Below are 17,787 nucleotides of genomic sequence, written 5' to 3'. Positions count from 1 at the left end.
CAGTGGTGACATCATTTCATCGCGCCGCGATCGCTCATTAACAGGCGTTGTGAACAACGATTCATCTCGTTTTATAACAAAATTGGATCAAATGGCTGTAGAATCAAGGGTCACACAAGAGGAAATCAAAAAAGAGCCAGAAAAGCCAGTAGACAGAGAAAAGGTTTGTTTTTCCCAGTACGTTTGTTGCTCATTTGAGCACATAGTCTGCACAAACGATGCGTCTTGTAATGCTAAGCTAATATGAAAATGTAACTGGTAAAAAAAATTAAGTATACAACTTATTATAATACAGCTCTTTGGTAATAAAATGTTTAGTATATTTAGTATACAAATCTTAAACCATTAATATGAGTTTGCAGTATATAATAGTAGAAACGTTTAGTATAAAACGTATTAATCTAACTCCCTGATAACGTTATATAAAAGACGCATACAGCGAACGCATTTCACATTGTCTGCAATATCAATATTGAAGACGTGTACATATTCGCCCGCGTTATTAAATTCTGCATGTTTCCCGCAGACATGCCCACTTCTTCTCCGAGTGTTCACCACCAACAACGGAAGGCATCATCGCATGGACGAATTTGCCCGGGGGAATGTACCATCTAGCGAGCTCCAGATTTACACCTGGTAGGTATAAACTTTGCATTGCATTAAAGATGAAATGAACTGCAAGATCCTGAGTTGTATCTGCTTTGGATACAGGATGGATGCTACTTTGAAGGAACTGACAAGCCTGGTGAAGGAAGTTTATCCGGAAGCTCGAAAGAAAGGCACACATTTTGGGTTTGCAATAGTTTACCCAGACCCTAAACGACAAATGTACAGGTAATCTATACAGAAGGTGTTTTGTTCTAGCTCAGTCAGTTTTGATTCGTTTTGAAATAACCCATCTGATTTTGTTGTAGGGTTAAAGAGATTGGTAATACGGTTTCAGGACGCAAAGGTGCCGACGACTCCATGACGCTTCAGTCTCAACGCTTTCAGATCGGAGATTACCTTGACATCGCCATCACTCCGCCTAACCGTGCACCACCTATCCAAGGACGCATGAGACCGTACTAAAACCAGATTTGCCTGGATTTAAACAAATAGGGTGAATGTCTGTCTGGAAATCTGCTTTCCTTTAGAGTTTAGTTCAAACCCTTCCAGTGTTTTTCAGGCAAACCTAAATTTGGTTTGATTAGCTGGTTCGAAGTTTAAGCCTGAACTAAACTCTGCAGGAAGGTTAATCTCCAGCAGCAGGATGGAGCATATCTTGAGGATTGGAGGTTATATAGATATTCTTTGTCATATATTTTGTTCTTCATGGGGTTTTATACCAGGTCTACCTTTTTAGTTTTAGTCCTGTTACCATGATTCCCATAAAATGTTGAATAAATGTTTTTTTCAGTATCTTGTCTTGTGTAAACATTCATAAACTGACTTAATAGGCATTAACTAAACTTCAACAGAATTACCTATATCTTTCAAACTCATTTGAGTAATCCGTACCATTTGCATAACCATCAATGGCATTATTTTACAAGTTCTTTATTATTATTTTCAAATGTTTTATATTGTCCTTAAAAGTGTTTGCTCTTACAATCAGATATAATTCAGTGAAATCACTTTGACTACGATCTGCTGTTCTCCTCTTGGTTCCACTTTTTGAAAGCCAGGCTTCATGGGTATCAGCTAAGATTCAGTAGTAAGTCCTGAAGACTTGCACTGAGTCACAAGCTAAAAGAGGGAGAGAGAAAAAAAAAACTTATTTTCTTTCTTTAACATAAGCAATAATTTGCTATATTGCTATTTCAGCATTACAAGGTAGTGACTCACTTTTAAAATATCCTGAGTGACTGAACTTATATCGGGCATCTCCGGGGTGCATGCCTCTGCAGGGAACTTCACTCTGACCTTTGGAGTTGTAAGGCACCAATCCTGGTTTTCATGCATTGTGACGGGGGTCTGCTTCAGGTCTAACAAGTGATCTGTCCCCATCTTCATCCCAGAAGCATCACTAGATGCAGTTTTCTATTCAGAGTTAAAGGAAGGGCAAATGTCAAGTGCATGTCAATAAATAAAACTATTCACCATTTTTGTTTATAAGATTTAGCATCAAATCTAAGGTATAATACAATTTTAATGATTAAAAGATCAAAATATGATTACTTACGAAAGCAATAGATCTCCCAAGAAGGGACTGCAGAGATGGCATCTCGGGTATGGCCTCATCCTCATAACGATGCAGTTTTGGCATCTCTGGAGCATCAAATGAAGGAGCTCTGTTTGTATTGGAGAGATCTGCTAAGGGAAAGCTGCCCTCCTTTGAAGCCCTTTGTCTACCGCTTTCTTCCTGTCTGTCATTCTTTGAAACAGTAATCGCAGTGAATGAGAAACCATTACACATTTTTAATGATATTATATGTGATTATGGTTTAATGTTATACTAGTCATGTCTATTGTGGTAGATTTTTACACGTTAGTGATTAAAGTAATGAGTTAAGGAGTGCATCATACCTTTTTTATAAGCTTGCTGACAAAAGGAGTTTCAAATGCAGGGAGCTCTGGTGTAGAAGGGCAGTTATTAGGGCGAGGAGGAGAATCAAGGTCATTCATTCCTTTCATTGGTGGAGATGATGGGAGGCGGTGTTTCTCAATCTTAAATCCTGGGGTGCAAAACACAGGTGGCTCTGGGGATTCCAGACTCTCTGGAATATTTAAACACAAAAGGAAAAATTAAAAAAAGAAAAAAAAAACTAGAATGCATTTATTGTAACATATCGTTAATGCACAAATGTAACCACACATTCAGGTTTACAGGAACTAAATGTTATACTGCTAAGAAACAATTTAAAACTCCAAACAGGTCGATAACTTTTCATAATATTAAGAAAACAACACTCAATATTATTTACCGTTGGCAACACCTTTGTTAGGCCCAAAAGACAAAGTGGGGAAAGCATGAGAGGGTATCTGACCGTTCTCTGTTCTTTCACTGTGAAAGACCCAACACACATATTATGTGTTAAAAATACAAATTAAACAGCAAGCATGCATTAAATTGACAGTAAAACATTTATAATGTTACAAAAGTTCTGAAGAAGAAATGTTTCTTGAACACCAAAACAGTATATTTGAATGATTTCTGAAAGAACATGTGACACTGTAGACTAGAAAAATCCTTGCAGAAAATGCAGCTTTGCAAAAACAGGGATAAATTAATAAATAAATTAAACATAATTCACAACATTACTGTTTTCATTGTATCCTTGATCAAATAAAAGCAGTCTTTTTTTTTAATGTGGAGATCTTTTAATACATTGATTTTAATTAATGCATTTCCAAGCTCCACTTTAAGCGCAAAATGTCATTAGTAAAGTCTCTTACTCCTAAAGATGAAAATGTAAAATGTTGTTTTGTGTAAGCTGTATTAAATTGACCTTATTAGGCTAAATTGTGTGAATTAAAAAAATTCAAAGCAAGTTTAGAAAGTGTCATATTTAGTATTTTCTGAAGCAAAGCATGCTTGTGATGTGATATTCACACTAGACATAGCAAGCAGCATACCTGCTGGTCTTGGGTGGTTTCTTGTTGAACAAATCCATGGTAAAGTCATTGTTCCAGCAGGTGGTGTACTCAGAGATACCAAAGTCCTCTAGTCGTGGGGTCGGAGCATCTTCCTCCATACGCAGAGAGCACTTGGGCGTCTTTGGCTGCGGTGGATGCATGTTCATGACAAATGGTGGTGGTGACAGAGCCACAGCTGGGACAGGAGCAGCACTGTGGGGTGGCTCTGCTTCACCAAGCACTCTTTGGAACTGGAGTGCAGACAGACCAAAATCGGAGAGCTTTGGGGTCCGCAGCTGGTCAACAGGTGGTTGCATCTTCTCTGGTGTCTCAGGCTGCTGAGCCTCTTCACAAATCCCTTGTCCCATTGCTTCATTTTCATCTGCTGCATCCAACTTTTCTGCATTTTTTGTACCATTCATCTCTAAAATAGTGAGAAAATAAAAAACATTTTCCACTGAAAAAAGTATAAATCTTAGCAAATCTTCAATTAGAGACTATAAATACGAAAGCCAAGCAGAGGCAGCAGAATGTTAACATTCTCAAATGTAATCAACATTTACCTGCATTTCCCTGTCTTGCTGTTCGTGGTCTGTAGCCATACGTCTCATAGTGTTTCTTCAGCCTGTCAATGTCTTCTGTGGTTCTCTGCTTCAGCACCAAGCATCGTCTTACAAAGTTCCTCAGTTCAGTACTTGCTCCATCATGTGTAGCCACCTGATTTTGAACTTCTCGCTGCACATGATTTTGTGTTAAATGAAGCCCATATTTAAAAAATAGAGTGAAATCATGAATAACTAAACATACACAAACCTTCAATGCTCGGACTTCAGAGTGCAGCTGGTACAGAGCTTGAGCCCCATTCTCTTCATCCTCTGAATAACACAGATCACATACACCAGTCAACAGATGCATACGTATGACCTGATCATTATTATTAGCGACTATAAAATATTTCCTGGCAGGTTACCATCTTCGTCTTGAGGGTTCTGACTTGCATGAAGGAGATTGTTGCTTTCAGTCTCCAGATGAACAGTCAGTTTCCGCAGCTTCGCAAAGAAACGCTCTGAAGGATTCATTCTCAACGTCCCTCCTGTTTTACAAGCTGAAATAACAGTAAATAATTAGTAATAATAAGAAAATGGTATATTATATTATTACATGAGACATTACCATAATAATATACAAGCATAATACTTGTAATCCTTCTTTTCTACAGCCATGTAAACAATCAACTGTACGTTAACTCTTTTGGACAGTCCATCTTATACGGAACGCGTACAATAACACAAACAATGAAGATACTGTCTTAAACACATTCGGTTCAGCATAAAATAGCATAATACCTTAAGAAATTAAGTGTGGTTTTATAAATAAGATTCAGACAACGACAAATATCTCTGACCTCTTCTTTCAAATTTCGCGGCACACCCGGGTTCGTTTTGTCTGACTCGTTGGACTTGACGGAAACCCAAACACCGTTGGGTTCATTACTGCCCCCTGTCGTTCGGTGCAGTCGTTTCGTGCTCGATGGTCTTCCAGTCCTTGACCGTACTTACTTCGAAGCAGTTATGTCTTGCAAGTTTCAAAAAGAAAAAGGGTTTCAGCAAATTTATTTATTTTTGCCCTTGTAATTAACAGATCTCTGTGTTTAGTGAAAATGTTCACCCTTGGAATCTGTCTAAAAAACTCTATTGAAAATATTACCCAAATACAAACAATTAATGCAAAGAGTTCTCTTTGAATAACTGCTTAATTACAGTAATTGATTGATTGATTGATTGATTGATTTTGTGTACTTATTATTTATTATTTATTATTGGGTTACCTATTACCTACCCATTAAAAAGCACATAGCACAATTCAATTCATCCTTTAAAGTGTTGCAGAATTCAAGGGGCTTTAGACAGGCTACTGCTGCTTTTATTTGCCCCTATGTTTAGCACATTTAGATTTATTTTAAGTTAGGCTACATTTCCTATTGCTTCTGATTATATTAACCAAATGAACTAAAAGTTCCCCTTAATTTAATAACTTGAATAATAAATAAAATAGATAAATAGAGTTCAAATTAAAGGACTGAACATTATGTTTTAAAGATTTTTTAAGTTTTTTTTATTAATGCATGTTTATATGCCCATGACAGAGTAGAGACAGTGTTTAAGTTTCCTTAAACTTTGTCTGGCCTATTTTTTCCTCTCAATCTGCAAGAGTTATCAACATACAGTATATCAACACTCGTGGTGGATGAGGAGATACCCCCTGACAATGTAAAGAGCTTTGAGTGCCTAGAAAAGCAGAAAAGTGGCATGTTGATGTAATTAACTATTATTATTATTATTATTATTATCATTATTATTATTATTATCATATATGAAACTAATGAAACTTTCTCTTTGAAGGACTACAGAGAATGGGAATTAACTCATGGACAGAAAACACCGTTATCAAACTCCTGTCGCTGTTGATTTACAGTATAGGCTTAATTTAAACATGGTCACATATTAATCTTGAAAATAAAGAAGAACAGTGCATTTTATTATTTTATTTTTTTGTATTGAGAGATGAAAAAGCAAATAGCATGATCTTGACAAAAAGTTTTGAGAAGAAAAAACAAGAACAAACTTCACTGTTTATTCAGGAATATTTTATTAACATCTTTTTAAAATGTGACTTTTATAAACATTTGACCTATGAACTACAATTATCTCTACAACCTTTGGGTCATTTTATGAAATAGCAAATTTTATCCTTTCCCCCAAAATACAATATTTAAAATGTAAATTATGGTAAGTTTTTTCTGGGCCCCAACATAATTTGTTCACTGTTTGTGCTGATTTCTGAAAATAATCTGCTGACTTTTGTGGGACATATTTAACATAAAATTGAACTCAGCACATTATTTGAAAAACACAAACATATTTGTCAAAACATTAAAAATGTTGTCTGTTTTAAACAAAGCTTCTCTGATAGAAACCTACAGTACAATGAGGACCTGGTCAGATAAAATTAATGACCTCTACTGGAAAATGGAGGCCACCAGTGGGTGCTGTTCTGTATACTTCAGATGAAGACAGGGGAAACGTAAAGAGGCATGGTTATGTGACGTAAGAGCACGGGTTATGCTTATCCTTCTGTGGGCACTTGAAAAGGGAGGGAGTGGAGAAAGTGGCCTACAAATCAGTCTAAAAACATCCTATCAGTATTCTTAAAGGAATCCCATTCCAATGCGGTTGCCAAGTCATATCTTTTTTGCTATACAAAGTCCATTTTCCTTCAGCTTGTTGTACACTGAAGAACAAGGGAATACTTCAGCTCACATCCACCAACTGGAACAGAATATTCCAAAACCACATCTGGATATCTATGCCAATACAGAGGAAGATTCAAGTAAAACAAAGCCGGCAAATCAAAAGCAGGCAAAGTGCATGGTTAGGAAGCTGTAGGTGGGGCTTAATTCAAGTATAGCCATCTACCAATTAAAATAGAGATGCAAAATAGAAATTAGAGAGCATTTAGCTCTTGTATCCTTAATTATTTTTATTATGCAGTGTGTTATATTAAAAAAAAAAAAATATTTCCCCCCATAGCAGAATTTTTAAGTGTATATAATAAACACTAACATTCAAAAGCCTGGGGTAAGTTCAATTTTTTTTTTTTTAAGAATATATACATTTATAATCCAAAAGTACTAGTAAATAACTAAAGAAGAAGAAAGAATTTAGAATGAAACAAAATCTCTTTTTCAAATAAAGGCTTTCCATTATTAAAGAATCTAGAAAATATGTATGGTTTATGGATATATTGGTTTCCAGTAAAACCTTTAAATCAAGTTGTGCTTCAAACTGTCTCATGGATAAAACTAAAACTTACTTTCTCAACATAACAAAATGTCTTTATCCTGTTGAAATGTCTCCAGGTCCCTCCTGATGTCTGGATAGTCCTTCAGAACAGAATGAAAGGAGTCCACCGACAAGGAAAAAAGCTGACAGATAGTCAAAGCTTGTACTGTGGCCAAACACATTCCTTTTGTTAGGAGACATGACTCTGGAAAAGGGAAGGAGAGACATTTAAAGGGATAGCTCACCCAAAAATGAAAATTCTGTCAGACATTGACTTGATTTGTATCTTTCCATACTATGAAAGTCAATGGTCAAATTATGCATTACACATATTTGTCAAAATATCTTCTTTTGTGTTCAACAGAAGAAAGAAACTCAAACAGGTTTGAAACAACTTGAGGGTGAGTAAATAATGACAGAATTTTGGGGTGAACTATCCCTTTAACACAGCTTACTAATAAATAGATTCAAGACATGAGCATCACAAACAACACATATAGTCTAAACAGTAGGGGTGGAACGATACATGTATTTGTACCAAACCGTCACGGTACGGACATCTCGGTTCGGTGCATGGGGTCTTACAACGAATACAGGAAATTCACCCTCAATCCAAAAGGTGCATCCACAGCAATGCAATGCTGTTTGATAACCAGCACCAGCAGAAGAGCAGCGAATGCTGTGAGTTGCGCACTTGAAAACAAAGCACACTAGATAGTGACCATGCATGTGCTGATTCTTAATGTGTCTCTCACACGTTTGCGAAATTGAGCTTTGTGCTCGTGTATCCTACCTCTCTCATACGGCACAAATCCAAATATTCCATAACATTTCCATCAGAGGCGGGCGCACTGATGTTTTGGTTCACTGGTTTTTATTTTGATAAAGTACTAACTGTGCTGTCAAGTTAGAAATGTTTAAACTGTGCGTTGTGTTTGTGTGTGTGTGTGTGTGTGTGTGGCTGTGCGCATTAGCGCGATCATGTCAACTGTTTTCTTATACCAGCAGAATCAATTTTAACCACTTATTGTCTTATTAATAATGCATTACTGTATAAAGGTCTGCTTTTATTTGCGTACACTCACGATGAAAACAAAACATTGTGCTTTTGTAAAATAAAGAAAACAAATAGGATGTCACTTTCTGCCACTTGAATTTCCTTTCTGTGAACAAATTTAGCATGTTACAAAAATAAACTGAAACTCAACATATATGGCTACGTTATTTGTCGCACTGTTTTTTCCCCAAATATATTTCAAGAATTTATTCCTTTTATATATATATGTACTGCAGATTATATATATTTAACAATGTAATGATATTTAATATTTTAGGTGGAATTTTTTTATTATATTTGTAATACTGTCTGTTCAAAATAAATGAAAAGAAACCGAGCATAGCAGATGTTTTTTCCCTGTTCTACCGAAATTGTATCGAACTGCGACCCCCGAACCAAGGTACGTACAGAACCATGACATCTGTGTACCATTCCACCCCTACTAAACAGACATTGCATTGACATTGCAACGTGAATCAATATCACACCTCCAAAGCAGTCTCCATCACATATTTCCCTCTGGAAAAACTCATTCTCCTCAAGGACCTGCCCGTGCTCGATGAAGAACATGCGGTCACCAGGAATGTTCTGGCGGATGATGATGTCACCCTCCTGGTAGACCTCATACTGCAGCTCCAGAAGAATGGCATTGATGAAGTTTATATCACAGTTCCGGAAAAAGGGGACTTTTCTCACATGGGCTGAGCACATGGACATCAGAATTTCCTAACAAAACCATACAAACAATCATTAAACTGTAAAAATACTACATTACTGTTAAAAACAAGAGCCAAACATCTCTTAAACAATTTCTGTGACTATCTATCACAACAGTGAGCAGTACCTCTCTGAGAGATGAAGACACCCACTTCAGCACATCTTTCTCATCATACCATTTTCCTGCGTAACGAGCCTGAAAGAAGTTGTTGATGCGCACACGAAGGGCTTTGGGAAGCTTCATGAAAGTCATATAATCTTCCATATGATTCATCTATGTACAAACAAACACACAAGGGAACAGAAAACAGAAAATGTGAATGACACCCTCAATCAAAATCTAATATGCTGTTTTAGTAATATATTTGTTTCCCTTGTACCTTGTTCTTGTATGCTCTTGCTGTTATGTCCACATCAGTCATCATTGCAGCAGTGTTGGCGACCATCACCGTGTACATGATGGCTCCAGACACAATGCTAGTCATGACAATCCAAAGCTCAACCTCATCTAAAAAAAACAAAAACAATAATCAGGTATTAAAAGAAGTATCAGTTGTGCATTGTGATTGTTGGGGTATAAAATGAACATTTAACTAAATCAGCTGATCAAAAGTATACTCCTTGCTTGTGGGTGTTTCAGAGGAACCATATGATATTGCAGTCATATGAGAGAGGGCCCGAAAGACTCCAAAAGAGTACTTCTCTCCCACTGTGGCATTCTGACAAATTACATAAGACAAAGCATTGACATTAATACAATATTTTATACATTGACACCATAAAACAACAAATATTACACTTTCTGTAATAAAAACTTTAAAAAAAGGTACACTTTGTATTTGATTTACCAATAAAGGATTCATATTGGTAACTTAAAGTTACATATTAGACCATATATGGTACATATTAGTACATTTTGGAACTTTTTTCTAAAAGTGAAATTAACAATAATAGGTTAAACGTAGTATCACAGAGAAGAGTCACACAAATATTAATAGGAGTAAAAATGACCTAAGAGGGTTTCAGTATTATTATTGCTGTAATATTGTTACAGTGCTCAGCTTCAGAATAATATATAAGTAAGCTGTCATACTCATATCTAGTTTTCATGACTGTTTAAAATATTATTCATTTCCATTACATTTCCAGGCTTTGCAAATACAGTTTTCAAATGTGATGATATTTCCATAAATGTAGGAATACAGTTTATGTGAATATGCTGCTCTTACCATTAGATTCTCTCTTCTAATCCAGCAGTCTGAGGGAAACTCCTCAAGCATAGGCACAAAATACTGAATACAGCCGTTCCAGTGGCAAAGCAGGAAGATCATCATAAATAGCGACAAGATTCTTAGGAAAACCCTCACCACCTCCAAGTTGGCATTTGAAACCTATATGGGCAGAGATTCAATATAAAAATCAAAAGCATCATCCAAATAATTTTTCTGAATGATAACAAAACTGATATTTAGTGTGCTGTTTCATTAATATAAGAACAGTTTCATATTCAAGCAGTTCATTACTTACTCTCTCCACCTCATTGAAAAACCTAACAAGCCTTGACACACGCAACAGGCGAACAAGACTGAGGATTCTCACAAACATCAAGATGCGCATCATTTTGCTGGCTCTGGATGAGGGAGAGTCACTGTGGTATTGTAGGTCCTGTCATGACAATGGCACAAAACATTTTTTTCCATTTGGAGCTTTGTAATTTCAATACAGCCAAAAGATTCAGCAGAAAAGGGCACATTACCGCAATAAGTAGTATGTAACCAACTGGGAATGCTGCCACCACATCAGGTATAAACCAGCTTTTTAAATACTGTTGTCGAATGCTTTTCAAATCCAGAATGGCTCCCTGTGTAATATACAGATACATTAATTGGACAAGTTTAAGCAATATTATATTTGTGATGTCTAGAACTGATCCTTACCTCACTGTTGTCAGTAATGATCCCCATTCGAAAGTTAAGCCCCACGTCAATCAGGAACAGAGTGTCCGAGAACACATTAAAACCCTCCCAACCTACTCCACTGTTGCCATCCAGAAAGGCAATCTCCATTGGAATGCCAATTAAATTAAGAAATGTTATGGCCACCATACACATGATGTAATAACTCCTGCATAAATAAGGACACAAGTTAGACATATTTTTAAAAGATGGCATTTTTGCATGACAGTCCCTTTCAAAATGCATTAGTATTTTTCTATTTTATTTTTTAACATATTTTATTTTAATTAATTATTGTATTACCTTTTGTATTACTATTGTAGAATTTTTTTATTAAAGGTATAAAATAAGGTAAAATATATTTGTCAAAAATACTAAATAAAAACACCAAGACAGATTACAGTACCTTAAACGACTGAAGGGATGGATGACCAACACACCTCCCTCTTTCTGTCTAAAGCACTCCTTCTCCACAGCCATCTCACTGCCGTAGACATGCAGCGAGCGTCTGTTCAACTGCGGCAGCAGTAGGTTTTTCCACCCTCTCCAGCTGAAGCGGCTGTGATTCTCAGGTGTGAGACGCTGCATTTCCAGGCCCTGACTAAGCACTGTGATCCCCGAAGCACCTCTTACATTTCTCACCATGCCTCTCTGACAACTTTATTTCTGGACTTTCTTTTATGCTGACTATTTCATCCACTTTTCTTCATCGTCTTCATGCTCGCTCTCTTGCTTCCTCTCTCTCACGTGTGCACATGCACAGCCGCAGAGTAATTTTTCATCACAGTCCTTTGGCTCGGTCCAGAAATGAGAAGGAGATAAGTTCCAGACTTTCCATTCTTCCCCCTCTGTCAAACTAACTATTGTCTCATCAACTATTCAGTATCTCTGCCTCGTGCTCACATCAGCTCAGCTCATCTGGACTGAGGGGGGGTTCTTTGACACAAGTTGGTTTTGAATATCACAACCATTGTCATCTGAACTAGAGAGATGGTTCTGATAGAACCGGACCCTAGGCTGACAATGGTAGGTGATTGAATTACTTACGCTCTTATTGGGCGTAAATGACTGTACTGATATTACAAAGTGATTTTTTCTAATGAATACGCAAGAGTGCTCAGATAATTTTGCTATTTCAGAAAGAGACAGAATACAGGAATCTATTTTTTGCAGGCATGGCCGATTTTGGAGTTTAACCTATGTTTCTTAGGTGCAGCTGGTGAAACTGTTCTGTGTTTTCAATGTGGATGTGTTTACATCCAAAACAGACAACTGCAGCTTACCACAACACAATTTCTGAGCTCACTAGATCTCCAGTAAAGTGAAAACAGTGTTGTGTTGCATTGGCAGACTATGTTTATGAGAGTCACAACAGAGTGTTGAATTTCAAAGTGGTATTCAAGTAATGTAACATGTAACTGATCTTATGTTCTCAGAAGGCAACAATCACCTAAACTGCAGGTATGCTTAATCATTATTATATTAATAGCCTAACTATTTACCAATATAATGTGTGTGTGTGTGTGTGTGTGTGTGTGTGTGTGTGTGTGTGTGAGTGCGGCTAACACATGACATATGAATTCTGAAATGATTGTGTTTAAAACTGTAAAGCACAGCCATGGTTTTCTGTTTACATTCTTGACAAATTATGTGTAATCAAACGGACACAGCACTTTCTGAATTAATGTGTGAGTATGGGTGTTTAATTTATGTTGTAGAACATTCTGCAAAGTCACATTTTGTCAACTCATAAATAAAACACAACATACAAACAAAGATATAGTAAAAACCCAGTAGAAATGCCTGAGGGAGTCCATGCTGAGTTGGCATTCTGTGTTGGCCCACAAATTGACATCATGACTGAAATGTTCTATTTTTGCCGCTCATAGCATGCTGAACGTAGCGGAAAATGCTGGGAAAATGCAATATAAACATTTATCAACACTATATTTTGCTATATTAGCTGTTGATCAGTGTTTTGAAAAAGAATGTGTCAGACATGATGGGAAAAAAAAGAAAAAAAAAGTTGCACACACAGTAACAGGCACACGAGACAGCACTATTTTAGCATCTTTGGGGTTTGGGTTCTGTTTCAGGTAGACTGATTATAAATTATATCTAACTATTATTCCCTTCCCTGTTTTAAGTCTGTCAACAAGTCTGTCCTCAAAAGCTTTACATTTTTTATTAAATGTAAAAAAAAATTAGGGTGATGATCATAGGAAATAATTAATGTAGCAACTCTGAAAGCACTTTATTTTCTATACAGAGATGTAAATCTGTTACACATCAGAAGCAAGGTCAGCATGAAAGCTATATGTGCCCTTGTTGCATTTGTTTTGGAGATCCACTTAGCCTATGTGCTGAATATGTGTAGAGTATGGGGTCTGGTATATTTTAAGCAGTTCTTGAAAAAAAAAGCATAGATAGTACAGTTATGCTGAATAAACACAGAGTAGATGGATCACACACACAGAAATTTCACTTCTAAAAAAGAAAAAAAGAAAAAAAGAAAAAAAAGAAGCCTATTATCATCAATATCAGAAGTCATCTGTGAAGTAAGTATAGTTCTATAGTTATGTGAATCTGCCTGCAATAATACATGAATAATAATTCATAATACTCATCTGGCATAAATTGAAAACATTTTTATGTTTGACAATATGATGTTATGAGACAATATAACCATTAAATGTGTAATTACAATTCTATTAAAATATGTATTAAAAAATAATACACTGAAATGCTAGCTAATGATTAAAAAATATTATTATAATATACATAATATTAATAACCTAAACTTTTAAATGACTTTTATTCTGTATAAGACTTGTATTTTGTTTTATTGTTCGGCATTTTGTTATGACCTGATTTTAGTCGAGTTTCGTTAACCTTTAGCCATTACACTATGTGAATGTAAGTCATATTTGTATTAAATAGCTGTAGATTGTTGATTTTGTTGTTTTTGTTGTAAGGCATTGACCCGGAAGCTACGCGACACTCACTTCCGCCGGCTGGTTCTGTTATTTGACTGCTGCAGCTTCCAGGTTGTGTAAGGAAGTACGCACGTGAGTGAGTGCATCAGTCTCTGCATCATAAAGAGTGAGTAAAAGTTTGTCAGAGACAGTTTTATTATTTGATATTACCTGACACCACTATCTGAATATATTTTACAAACGATAAGATACAGCGAGGCATGGGCGGCTGGACATTAATCGATGAACAGAGCAGAGGACATGATGTAACTAGTAACAGTGTGGTTAGATTGCTGCACTCTGCTGGATGTGCATAATCTAAAGTTTAAACGGAAGTATAAACCTGAAAAATGTCTCATGCTCTTTTGTTTTGTCAGGCAGCGTTTGTAAGTGGAAATGTCAAGCCTGTCAGCAGCCAGTGTGGAGGCTTCACCAGCAATAGAGGAAGCAGAGCAGAAGAAACCTCTCAAACCATGCTGTGCGTGTCCTGACACAAAAAAAGCACGAGATGCATGGTGAGGAGACTTTTAGCTATTAGTTAACTTCTGCTTTAAAGAGACATTTTATTGCACATAAAAAAATAAAATAAAAATCACATTTAAATTAAATTCTGTGCTTTATGTAATTCTTTCTCATGTTTACCCAAACTTGCATGACTTACATTCTTCTGTGAAGGACAAAATAATTTTTAAAGGACTGAAAGGCTCAATTAGGATGCAAATCCCCATAAAAATTGTCAGTATTACTTATAAAACTAATCCGATTACTGTTGAACAACTATTGGAGAGTATTGATGTGGCATGAGCAGTTCTTCAAATTTCTCTTTGTATGTTCGATCAAGCTGGTTTGGAGCAACATAAGGGTTCGTGAATATTAGTAATGTCATATAAATTAATCGCATCCAAAATAAAAGATTTTGTTTGCATAATATGTGTGTGTTCTGTGTATTATAATACACTGTGTATTATACATTCTGAAATATATACATGCATGTGTGTGTATTATATTATTACGAGTGTATTATATTATTATATTATAAATATACACAGCACACATACATATTATATAAAAAAAAACTTTTATTTTGGATGCGATTAATCACAATTAATAATTTGACAGCACTAGTAAATAATGACACAATTTACCATGACACAGTACTGTCTTCATTGCAGCATAATTGAAAAGGGAGAAGAAAGCTGCACAGGCCTCATCGAAGCGCACAAGGAGTGCATGAGGGCACTTGGTTTTAAGATATAATACTACCATCATCATCATCAGATTGAGTGAATGGTAAGTGTCACAAAAATGACTACCGGTAATCGCTTACAAAGAATGTCCTTAGTGATATTTCTCACATTTTTTCCACACCTTGGGTGCCCCAAACTCAAATTTAATTACAGAGATCTCCTTGCACTATAGATTTAACTCAAAGAAATAGTTCTCCTCAGATTTGTCATTTTTGCTTCCACATGTTGTCTGCATGACTGACTGACATCTGTGGAGTTATTTATAGCACATAGCCAAGCTGTTCTCTCCCTTACATAAAATTGAATGGTGTCCACAGATGCCAGTTAGGTCTGTTCCTTACAAAAAGCTATTATATAGCTTCAGAAGACTGTGAATATAGTGCACAAGTCATAAGGACTACTTTTTTGTGCGCTTATGAATTTTTTAATTTAAATTGTTTTTAATCTTCTCAGGCCCTGATCCTCCTGTTGTTGTATGAAACAGAGCAGCTCAGATATTCTGCTGAAACTCTGCATTGGTAAATAATGCTTAAACTTCCATATTTGAACTCCCTTTATATATGTCTTTAAAAAAATGTATTCCTCTAAATAAAAATGTGTCTTTTCTTTCTTTTGTAGCGAATGACAACCTGTGTGAAATGGGACCCGGTGTGATCATTTATTTATATTCTACACTGCAGAGAAGATTATGCAGGACTGCATTTATTCCTCTAAGGGAAATGTCTGTCTTTTCTGTCTCTTTCTTTCATATACGATTTGTGTACATTTATGCTCAATAAAGATCCTATGCAAGACGTTAATCCATTCTCTTTTCTTATGTCTTCACCCCTTATTTGTATGCAATGCGCAGAGATTCTTATAACAAGGCTGGCTTTCTCTTTTTACAGCCTGTTTTAAATTATTCAGTCTAATCAACATGTATCACATGCTAGATTTACTTATTTTATCACATTAAATTATTTATGAAGTAGTGTCTGTTGACACACTGCAGGCCAAGCAGTTATATGCAAACAGACTGTTCCTTCAGGCTTCCTACTCGGTTGGCTTTTGAGTTCCCTGTACCAGCGTTGGGCTGGTGACAGCTGCACTTAACTATGCATGCAGGCCTAAAATAGAGCTGCTGCTCCCAGCACACTCTAATCTGAGGTCTACCCGCAGAAGCGCTTTTATTCAGTATCTACACCTGGTGTGAGCCCAGCGAAAACAAATTAATAATTTTCTCCTAAAGATTTCACAAGTGTAATTTGTCCCTGATGCAAACACAAGAACAGATTGCTTATTTAGCTTATTTCAGTATTCCTGCTTCTAATTACCTTATACATTTTGATGTTCAATTCATTAAATCCCATCATAAGCACAACAAAATGCATAATATTTTTTATATATTAAATGTCAAATAGTTTTTTGCTAGTTTATTTCTGTCATTTGATGGTCCTTTTTACTTCTATGAGAATGTGCATACAGTACATGAGTGAGAACATTTTTATCAGCATGCCTCTCTTGCAGGGTACATGTCAAATTGACTGCTCTGAATAGTAACTTTAACACTCTCTTATCATCTATAACCGCTAGTTGAGCTGCACAAGATATCCAATGTATATTGATGCATTTCAGTTGTTTCTATTTATATAAGCTGTCATGAGGTAAAACAAATGGATCTGTGATACGTCATCGCACTGTAGTTCTATAGAGCATTCCATCTGTGCTAAAACACCACATATCACTGTGCAGCTCTCAAAGTGGATTGTTGTTTTTCTTGTATAATTCCCACAATCTGTAACTCAGATGTCTTATATCAAAATAATGCAGTTCCTCATCTATCCTAGCTTTGGTGAATGAATAGACCTACTCTCACTAACCTTAAATGATCCAAACTGAACAAAATGGAAAGCCTCTGTCCTTAAATTACATCCATTATCCTCAAATGAAGACCTTTTCTATTGAGGAAGATAAGAAATTAAGAACAAAATATTTAACGTTTCCAACCCCCCAAAGTGAAGGAAGTTCATTTTCAAATTCTTAATCGAGTACATAACCCTCTGTATAATTTGTAGGACTTTAATTTGGTTTCAAACATAACAACTGGTGAATTTATGATTTACATATTGAAAAATTTAACGTTTATTTATTTAATTTATATATATATATATAGTATATTATATATAAGTGCATTTGCTGGTGCCCCATTTCAAAATTTTACGGTTTCTCTAAATTAATACAATTAATCTTTGTTCTTTTGTATATTTATAAAAGATGAAGAATGCAACTTAGCAATTACTATAATTATTATTCTTGGAAATGTCTTTTACATAAGAATAGGTTCCTGAAAACAATCAAATATATGTATTCTTATAAGTATAGCAATTAATAAATTAATGTTATAAAATAAGAGTTAATTACCATTTATCCTTAGTATTTTGAATTATAAATTAATAT

General features: G+C 35.7%; 4 protein-coding genes across 6 annotated transcripts; 2 read left to right on the top strand and 2 right to left on the bottom strand.

Moving 5' to 3' along the window:
• The first annotated feature begins 3 nt into the window (after nt 1-3).
• LOC113108562 (histone deacetylase complex subunit SAP18) lies at nt 4-1,401 on the top strand. Its single transcript, XM_026271765.1, has 4 exons — nt 4-163; nt 527-636; nt 712-834; nt 915-1,401. The coding sequence occupies exons 1-4, from the start codon at nt 92-94 to the stop codon at nt 1,069-1,071; spliced, it is 462 nt and encodes a 153-aa protein (XP_026127550.1). The 5' UTR covers nt 4-91; the 3' UTR covers nt 1,072-1,401.
• Nucleotides 1,402-1,523: 122 nt separating this feature from the next.
• Nucleotides 1,524-5,087, bottom strand: LOC113108560 (spindle and kinetochore-associated protein 3). 2 transcript variants are annotated; one of them, XM_026271764.1, is made up of 10 exons: nt 4,964-5,087; nt 4,529-4,663; nt 4,372-4,433; nt 4,122-4,293; nt 3,559-3,982; nt 2,907-2,986; nt 2,509-2,699; nt 2,165-2,356; nt 1,828-2,022; nt 1,524-1,728 (listed from the first exon to the last, which is right to left on the bottom strand). In XM_026271764.1, exons 2-10 carry the CDS (start codon nt 4,635-4,637, stop codon nt 1,684-1,686), a joined length of 1,470 nt encoding a protein of 489 aa, XP_026127549.1. In that variant the 5' UTR covers nt 4,638-4,663; nt 4,964-5,087; the 3' UTR covers nt 1,524-1,683. The 2 variants fall into 2 exon arrangements, with proteins under 2 accessions (XP_026127549.1, XP_026127548.1); XM_026271763.1 differs by having other exon boundaries at nt 4,905-5,023.
• A 1,157-nt stretch (nt 5,088-6,244) lies between these two features.
• Nucleotides 6,245-11,968, bottom strand: LOC113109343 (potassium/sodium hyperpolarization-activated cyclic nucleotide-gated channel 1). The gene is made up of 10 exons (XM_026272959.1): nt 11,536-11,968; nt 11,112-11,298; nt 10,931-11,035; nt 10,702-10,839; nt 10,404-10,565; nt 9,555-9,893; nt 9,302-9,448; nt 8,946-9,183; nt 7,432-7,605; nt 6,245-6,922 (listed from the first exon to the last, which is right to left on the bottom strand). The coding sequence occupies exons 6-9, from the start codon at nt 9,657-9,659 to the stop codon at nt 7,436-7,438; spliced, it is 660 nt and encodes a 219-aa protein (XP_026128744.1). The 5' UTR covers nt 9,660-9,893; nt 10,404-10,565; nt 10,702-10,839; nt 10,931-11,035; nt 11,112-11,298; nt 11,536-11,968; the 3' UTR covers nt 6,245-6,922; nt 7,432-7,435.
• Nucleotides 11,969-13,966: 1,998 nt separating this feature from the next.
• Nucleotides 13,967-16,151, top strand: LOC113108558 (cytochrome c oxidase copper chaperone). Of its 2 annotated transcripts, XR_003292796.1 has the most exons (5): nt 13,967-14,231; nt 14,482-14,619; nt 15,277-15,394; nt 15,805-15,869; nt 15,970-16,151. XR_003292796.1 is itself a non-coding variant. In XM_026271760.1 (4 exons), exons 2-3 carry the CDS (start codon nt 14,501-14,503, stop codon nt 15,359-15,361), a joined length of 204 nt encoding a protein of 67 aa, XP_026127545.1. In that variant the 5' UTR covers nt 13,967-14,231; nt 14,482-14,500; the 3' UTR covers nt 15,362-15,394; nt 15,970-16,151. The 2 variants fall into 2 exon arrangements, 1 of the variants encoding a protein (XP_026127545.1); XM_026271760.1 differs by lacking the exon at nt 15,805-15,869.
• Nucleotides 16,152-17,787: the final 1,636 nt, after the last annotated feature.

The sequence above is a fragment of the Carassius auratus genome, chromosome 9 (assembly GCF_003368295.1).
Source record: "Carassius auratus strain Wakin chromosome 9, ASM336829v1, whole genome shotgun sequence".
In the NCBI taxonomy this organism is placed as follows: Eukaryota; Metazoa; Chordata; class Actinopteri; order Cypriniformes; family Cyprinidae; genus Carassius; species Carassius auratus.
This window is presented reverse-complemented; position numbering and strand designations above follow the sequence as displayed.

Bases quoted from the DNA above. Each gene is read 5' to 3' on its own strand.
- LOC113108558 (XM_026271760.1), top strand. From the start codon at position 14,501: ATGTCAAGCCTGTCAGCAGCCAGTGTGGAGGCTTCACCAGCAATAGAG. The intron at 14,620-15,276 runs GTGAGGAGACTT...TCTTCATTGCAG, and splicing joins AAAAAAGCACGAGATGCATG to CATAATTGAAAAGGGAGAAG.
- LOC113108562 (XM_026271765.1), top strand. From the start codon at position 92: ATGGCTGTAGAATCAAGGGTCACACAAGAGGAAATCAAAAAAGAGCCA. The intron at 164-526 runs GTTTGTTTTTCC...TGTTTCCCGCAG, and splicing joins AGCCAGTAGACAGAGAAAAG to ACATGCCCACTTCTTCTCCG. The intron at 835-914 runs GTAATCTATACA...ATTTTGTTGTAG, and splicing joins CCTAAACGACAAATGTACAG to GGTTAAAGAGATTGGTAATA.
- LOC113108560 (XM_026271764.1), bottom strand. From the start codon at position 4,637: ATGAATCCTTCAGAGCGTTTCTTTGCGAAGCTGCGGAAACTGACTGTT. The intron at 4,294-4,371 runs GTTTGTGTATGT...AATCATGTGCAG, and splicing joins CTGAAGTCCGAGCATTGAAG to CGAGAAGTTCAAAATCAGGT. The intron at 2,357-2,508 runs GTATGATGCACT...ACTGTTTCAAAG, and splicing joins TCAGCAAGCTTATAAAAAAG to AATGACAGACAGGAAGAAAG.
- LOC113109343 (XM_026272959.1), bottom strand. From the start codon at position 9,659: ATGACTAGCATTGTGTCTGGAGCCATCATGTACACGGTGATGGTCGCC. The intron at 9,184-9,301 runs GTACTGCTCACT...TGGTTTTGTTAG, and splicing joins TGTCTTCATCTCTCAGAGAG to GAAATTCTGATGTCCATGTG. The intron at 7,606-8,945 runs GTGTGATATTGA...TCCCTTTTCCAG, and splicing joins TGATGGAGACTGCTTTGGAG to AGTCATGTCTCCTAACAAAA.